The 7,479-nt window shown below is 32.9% G+C and overlaps 1 protein-coding gene across 1 annotated transcript; it reads right to left on the reverse strand.

Moving 5' to 3' along the window:
• Nucleotides 1-3,300: 3,300 nt before the first annotated feature.
• On the reverse strand, nucleotides 3,301-4,946 carry LOC130814462 (putative F-box protein PP2-B12). The gene is made up of 3 exons (XM_057680529.1): nucleotides 4,554-4,946; nucleotides 4,055-4,173; nucleotides 3,301-3,976 (listed from the first exon to the last, which is right to left on the reverse strand). Exons 1-3 carry the CDS (start codon nucleotides 4,821-4,823, stop codon nucleotides 3,550-3,552), a joined length of 816 nt encoding a protein of 271 aa, XP_057536512.1. The 5' UTR covers nucleotides 4,824-4,946; the 3' UTR covers nucleotides 3,301-3,549.
• Between the last annotated feature and the right edge of the window lie 2,533 nt (nucleotides 4,947-7,479).

Genomic DNA, 7,479 nt, shown 5'->3' on the forward strand with positions numbered 1-7,479 from the left:
CGATCCCAATCTGGTTTCATATTTTGTCTGAATGGAGGAGCTGTGAGCTGGAAGAGCTCCAAGCAGAGTTCAGTTGCAGATTCTACAACAGAGGCTGAGTACATAGCAGCAGCTGAAGCAGCAAAAGAGGCTGTTTGGATTAAAAAGTTTGTTAGTGAACTGGGTGTAGTTCCTAGCATTGAGAATGGCATCAAGTTGTATTGTGATAACGAAGGTGCTATTGCTCAATCCAAGGAACCTAGATCTCACCAAAAATCTAAACATGTTGAAAGAAAATTCCATCTTATTCGAGAAATTGTTGGAAGACAAGATGTAATAATAAGTAGAGTTGATACCACGGATAACATAGCAGATCCGTTGACTAAACCACTCCCTCAGCCGAAGCATGAGAGTCATACTAGGTCTATGGGGCTTAAGCATATAGGAGAATGTCTTTAGGTTGTTTACTTCATGTTTACAATTATAAAGAATTTTGTTTACCATATGTTTGGAATGTTTATCAATAATATAAATGGTTTGTTTCTTATTTAATTGCTTGGTTTAGTATTAAATAAAATGTCCATATAATTTGTGTTTTCAATAGGATTATTGGAAACGTTTCGATAATGGAACCCTATAAGTGAACTGAAATCACAATTTATATAATGTCCCTAATCTAAATCACTAAATTGGACATAAGTGGTTTATTAAAGATTAGCATGTAATTAATTGATATCTCGGTTCCATGGGCTATGGAAACATAGAGATGTTTAATCGATTACATGGATGCATACCTGATGCATTGAGACTTGACCTAATCTGATTCGAAAGGGCAGAATCGAATCCTTATATTTAGTGGATTCCTTAGACATGGGTATGTCTTAATCACTACGAAATAATTAGTTTAACCTTGACACTGTTAAACGTCGTGCTGTAAAAGGAGGCTATAAAGGCAGTGATCAGGTGGGCTAAGAATTGAGTGGGAGTTATGGTCATACAAGAATGAATAAGTCCTCCTATGTGATAGGATTAGTGTGTAGGCCTCTTGATGAGCGAGAATTGAAAATTGCATGGCCATGCGGAATAAGATTAAATGGTTAATCCTTAGTTGAACAATTCGAACTCAGAGATCAAGAAACATAATTTGAGAAATAACACTGTGTTGTCAAATTTCACATTAAGTGGCTTAAGGAATTTATAATTGTGCAATTGTCTTCGGACAAGTGGGAGATTGAAGGAATATGTCCGTAGACATTTCCGACAATTACTAAATATAAATATATAGGATATTTATGAAGATAATAAAGTTAATTATTATTAGTAATTATATTTGCTTGCTAGAGAATAAATATAATTGGTGGGTCAATAATAATTGGACCACAACTAATATAATTAATCCTATAAGGTCTTACAAATGAATCAATTGAACGATAAATGACTCGGGCCCATTAGGAGTATGGGCTTAATCCAATTAGGTTAACAAAAGAATCGGTTTCTTTTGACCTAGGTTACTAGTATTATATGAGGATATAATGCTAGTAGTGGAGAAGTGGGGATAATGGGATGATGGGTGTGAGTATTATAAATATGTTTATTTAAACTCTCACCATACACAATTCTCATACACAGTTATTGAAAAACCAGAAAAAGCAAGAGAAACAATCTCTCCCGTTCTAGCAAACGTTGGTGTTCAATTGATTTCGGTAGACTGAATAGAGGAGCAACGTTTGAGGCTCTACGGATTATCTTACTACGTTAATTCTTGTGGATTACACGCTACAAAGGTAATATAGACTAATCCTTTTTGTATGATTCATATGTTTGATTATGTTTATGATCCTGAGATGGATGTTAGGGAAGTGTTTCCTGAAATTCCGCTTTAAGCATCCATCGAACCCAACAATGAAGACATGATGATAATAGAATAATGGTGAAATCAAGAAATAATAAAAAAGTTAAGTGAATCATAATTTAATTAAGAGAATAGTTGCGTCATTAATTATGTTAAGCGAGTAGAGAAGTAAATAGAATTGTAGATAAAAAGAATTGTCAGTGAAATGAATAACATTGGCCCTTATTTATCGGCAAAAACATAACGGCTAGGTTTGAGAAAAAAAAAGGCTAGTGTTGACCGGTTTCAAGGAACAATTGTGCTGGATTAACCGTCCGGTTCCAGTTTTGCGCTTCCATGGAATCGGTGGGGTCAGTGAATGGGTTGAATTCGGGTGAACCACTTCGAAAAAATTGCAGGTCGGTTTTTGCAAACGTTTCCACGAGTTTGTTAGAATTTTTTCAAAACCTTAAAAGTTTCAAAACGTTTCCACTGTACATAGTTACGCAGCTCCTTCCACTTGCATCCTTGTGTAGGTAGAGGGTGGTACATCATTGCTAATCAATTCGCATATGGAGATTAACTATGAAGTTCTTATTACTTACAGAGTCATGGATCAAGGGTGTAATTAAAAGTGATTGAAGTTATTTTCATACTTTCGTCTTCTTAATTAACTTATCAAAAATTAAGACCATTTTAGCTAAATCTCATAATTTGGTAGTGTTGATCAAAGTAATAAATATTTAACTACTTAAATTTATTTCGAAGCTATTTTGTGTTTTTAATTTGTAGTGTCTATTCGGCCCGAGCTATCCTAAGACTAAAATCTTCTAAAGTAAATCAATAAATTATATCTTAGATTTGTATATATCTTTGATTGGTGATTATATGGCTAACCTTTTTCATTTAGCTCACTAAATTATTATATTTCTTCTGTGCCACACATTTTGCATTAAGTGTCATGTTCTCTACTCATATTGTATTATTTTTTTTTATTTGAAAAATAAGTCGTTATTTTCTTTTAATTTCATTTATACATTTTAACTTTATTTTAATTTAATACACACAATTTATTCTTCCTTTTATTTATTACTAATATCAACTTTTTTCTTCACATTCAACCCTTTATCTTTGTTGTAATATTATCAAACATAGCTGTACAAACCCTCTCATTTCATTTTTGAGAGCACCAGTTCATTTCTCTACTTGTCTTTGAATTAAATGTTAAGACAAGCATACAACTAAGGGATACATCATACCAATACATGGTAAATGTAATAATAGGGCTGGATTTAATTCAAATAATTCAGACCGAGCCTCAATTCTGCTTTGTATTGATACATATTTTGCAAACATTTTTCTTTCGATTGAAGACCACATCTACTTGACCCAGTACTGATGAAAACCGTCAAGGAGTTAGACATTTAATCGGTCCGTTTGATAAGTGGTAATAAACAACGGTAATGAGAATGAAGAATATCTTGCCTATCTTGATGGCCATACTTGTCCAACTTTAATCATCTCATTTTTTTTTTTCATAAAATTCTTTTTAATGCATTACCATTGGGAGATGTGATATTAGGTGGTAATGAAAATTTTTAAGAAAAAAAACATGTTTGTAATCAAAGTTTCATCATCATGGGAATGATATAAAACGTTTGATAAAATTACACACTATATATCATTTTTATTACCACCATTTAATACTACTAACCAAACGGGCCGTTTAGTTAAATAAATCAATCCAATGGACGGATTTCAATACCTTGAACAATGAGACCACTCTTCCAATGAAGTTCTTTACTTTCCCTCATAATCATCTGCAAATTCTTTACTTTATCATCTCCATTACCCATTGAACCCACTTTATATCTACCCATCTCAATTTCCATCCATCCATCATCTCTCTTTATCAAAACATCTTTCTGAGATAGTCTACGATCTTCTTCCAGATCAGAATGCTTAACAGATGATTCTTGTTTATTATCACTCTCACATACACATAACACCTTCATTTCTGGATTGTTGAATCCTCGAAAACTGTCAATATCTACCTTGAATAGTAAATACGCACCGTAAGTTGTATTTTGGGTCAGCAATTTAGTGTTAATTTCTCCTACTATGTCTAACCAGCATACTTCCTGCAGTTGAGCTACCTCTGGAAACCTAGAAAAATATGATCAATTATTAGACTTCCATAATTGAACTCAGATGGAAAAAAAACATTTCTTGAACATTGATTACCTGGATTCAGGCATAGAAAACCAAGACCAGTATTGAAGAGTGTCTGCCCATTCAATTTTCAAGGCTCTGGCACTCAACATGTAGCATTTCTTCCCGCTCCTTTTATCCAAACTAAAGCTCTGAAAAAAATTTGAATCAGTATAAATTTCTTCAAAATATATGTCAGCTGGGACAAAAGAAAAGGCTAAATCAAGTACTTTCTCCGTTCTGAAAAACTCGCTACATAACTTTTTTTTACACTATTTATCGTTTAAGCGTATTTTATAAATTGTGGCTAATATGTTAGAAAAAATATAGTCAAATGAGATCTTATTTGAATTGTTTAATCGCAATCTTTCTTAATATTAACTTTTTATAATTTTTAAATGTTTATAATTCAATATATAAACAATCAAAATAACATATTAAATTGCGTAAAAAGTAATGTAGCATTGATGAAACACAGAAACACAGGAAGTATTTGTTATACAATGTGTTCAAAGTGAAAAGTAAGTATTACCAGGGTGTTTTCATTCAAGAAGACATGCGTATTGCAGAGATGGAGAAACAGGTCTTTCTTAGATTTGAAATCCGAAAAAGGCGCAGGTGATCTAGAAATGATGTCATAACAATCAGAAGGAAGAAAGTTATCCCAAACAGAATCGGATTCCGAAACCATTAACAACTGCTTGGACACGGCGGATGATCGGAGAACATCACTTGGAGATGACAAAGTTAGGATGTATGAAATACAATCCTCAGGTAAGTCAGTAAAGTCAAAGGTTGACATTTTTTGTGTTACTTGAACAGTAAAGGCAAGAAAGAAATTGTTGTGGTGATCTACAAGATGTGGCTTAGAAGTTATATAAAGATCGTATTTGTTAGCAGACAGTTGTGCCGTCCCTAACTTTTTTGGGCCCAACCAGATAAACTAATGCAACTTTGCTTCTTTAGCTTCTAGATGTATTACGTGTCCATACAAATACTCGTTGAGATGGATAATACATATAGATTTTAATTTTGTTTTATAGTTTATCTATAGTAGACTTCTAGAAGTATTTTTTTAATCTAAATTGATATCATGAAAACAACACATATGATCTTGACATAATCACTCAAAGATTGTGGGGCCTCACTCTACTTAATTTGTTAGACTTTATACATGAACTCGTAACGTATGACATGATCATAATAATAAAAAATAATTGACATGAATAATTTTATAAAATATATATATTTTTATATTTATATAGTAGACTTGTCGGGGTCTTGTTTTTAGCAAATGGATCATGTGAAAATAAGAAATGATCATGGTGAAATCATTAAAAAATTTATCGCCTCCCACCAGCTAAATAACTTGGTTCATGATATGATCAATGATTCTTGGGAATATAAAATTTGCTTTTTTAATTGTGCCATTATTTAAAAAAAAAATCCTAAATTAATCATTGTAAATAGGGCTGAACACGATTTGGTCTAAACCGTAAACCAAACCGTAAATTTAATATTTGGTCTGGTCTACGGTCTAAATGGTCTGGTCTGGTTTTTTTTTTCAGACCGTAATCCAAAACGGTCCGGTCCCGGTTTTAAAATTTTCAGACCAGACCGGACCGGAAAACCGTAATAAAATCAAATTTTAGGGGATTAGGGCAACTAGTCGTGATTCCTGCTGGCTGCCTCTCCCATTCCTCGCCTCCTCTCTCATTCCTCGCCTTTTCCCATTCTCCTCTCTTCCTCGACCTCGCCTCCTGCACAGCCTCGCCTCGCTTCCTTCAACTCTTCAAGCTTCAACCCATCGACCTCCTTCAAAGACGCCTCGCTTCCTTCAACTCTTCAAGCTTCAACCCATCGACCTCTCTTCAAAGACGCCAGACGCCTCTGCTTCCTTCAAAGACGCCTCCTTCAAGCTTCAAAGTCGACAGTCCTCCAATCTTCATTCTCCAATCTCACCATTCACCACGGAATCAAGTGTAGAATCTCGTAATGTAAGTATATTGGTTGATTTTTTTGATTTTTAGGGTTTTTTTTATCAGTTTTTGATTTTTAGGGTTTTTGTTTGGCATCCTCCATTTCATCCTCCATTGACAATTTGGCATTTTATGTTAATAATTGGTGGCCTGTGTTACAACTTGACTAAGCAATCTTGACTATGTTGGTATTACTGATATTAAATCTAAGCAATCTTGACAATTACTAAGCAATCATACAAGAATATAATTCACATATATTTCACAGTCAATTCCCGTGAACATGATATAGCAACTGATATTAAATCTAACCGTTTGTTGACTTCTGTTTTATGTTTAACATGTGTAATTGCTTAATTTTCAGTTTTAGGGTTTGATTGGAATTTGGAAGAATCACCATTTTGTTTGATTGTAAATTTCTAGTATTGGAAGAATCAACATTCTGAAATTCTGAATGTTAAATTGCTAATTATGTTGAATGTTGAATGTTAATATGTTGGTATTACTCGTTTGATATGTTGAATGTTAATATGTTGGTATTACTCGTTTGATATGTTGAATGTTAATATGTTGATGATGTATTTTGTTTACAGATTATCGTTTATCTTAGATTCTCACTCAATTAAAAAAATATAAAAAAAAAAAAAAAAACCGTAGACCAGACCAGACCAGACCGTTCTAGAACGGTCTGGTCTGGTCTGGTCTGGTCTCTTGACTGGTCTGGTCTGGTCTGGAAAATTTCCAGACCGGAATTTCTGGTCTGGTCTGATTTTTCTGTCAAACCAGACCAGACCGGACCGTGTGCAGCCCTAATTGTAAATTATCATAAAAGACAAAAAATATATTAATAAAATAAGTTAAATCCAAATAGATAACTATAATTTACAAAATGTCACTTTATCAAATCCTTGCACATAAGTGTAATTTGTTAAGTTGGCAAATAATAATTATTAACCTAGAGTTACTCTTACTTTTTGAATAAAATTAAGAAAATCCTAGAAATCATTTTAGTTATAAATATCCTCACAATACTCTAATACTATGCTCACTCTAAAAATCATTAAAATAAACATACATTTAATTTTGTTTCAAAGCATAGCAACAAGAAATGCAATATATAAACGACAACTTGAGGTAAATTAAAACTGAATCTATGTCAATTTAGATAAACCAAATTTGAAATTTGATCTTAGTTGCACAAAAATGTGCGATTTCAATAGGCCAAAGTCGCACAAGACATAGAATTAGAACTAGGCCAAGTTGCACAATACATATGATTGGACCTAGGAACTTTGCAAGTTTATCTTGTAGATGTATTACGTGCCTATGCAAATACCAGAAACTCCTAATCAAATACGGTGATTTGTAAATCACCATAAAATGCAAATACCAATAACATTAAAAAAAAAATTAAAATCCTAAAGCTTTATCCTATTATTTTCCACATTAAGGGTAATTTGTCAATATTATAAATCATTA

This window comes from Amaranthus tricolor, chromosome 6, assembly GCF_026212465.1.
Source record: "Amaranthus tricolor cultivar Red isolate AtriRed21 chromosome 6, ASM2621246v1, whole genome shotgun sequence".
NCBI classification, from domain to species: domain Eukaryota; kingdom Viridiplantae; phylum Streptophyta; class Magnoliopsida; order Caryophyllales; family Amaranthaceae; genus Amaranthus; species Amaranthus tricolor.

What these genes read in the sequence shown, in the direction of transcription:
- LOC130814462 (XM_057680529.1), bottom strand. Translation starts at nt 4,823, where the DNA reads ATGTCAACCTTTGACTTTACTGACTTACCTGAGGATTGTATTTCATAC. An exon ending in TCTTGAATGAAAACACCCTG is followed by an intron (nt 4,174 to 4,553) that starts GTAATACTTACT and finishes AATTTTTTTCAG; the next exon opens with AGCTTTAGTTTGGATAAAAG. An exon ending in TTTTCTATGCCTGAATCCAG is followed by an intron (nt 3,977 to 4,054) that starts GTAATCAATGTT and finishes ATATTTTTCTAG; the next exon opens with GTTTCCAGAGGTAGCTCAAC.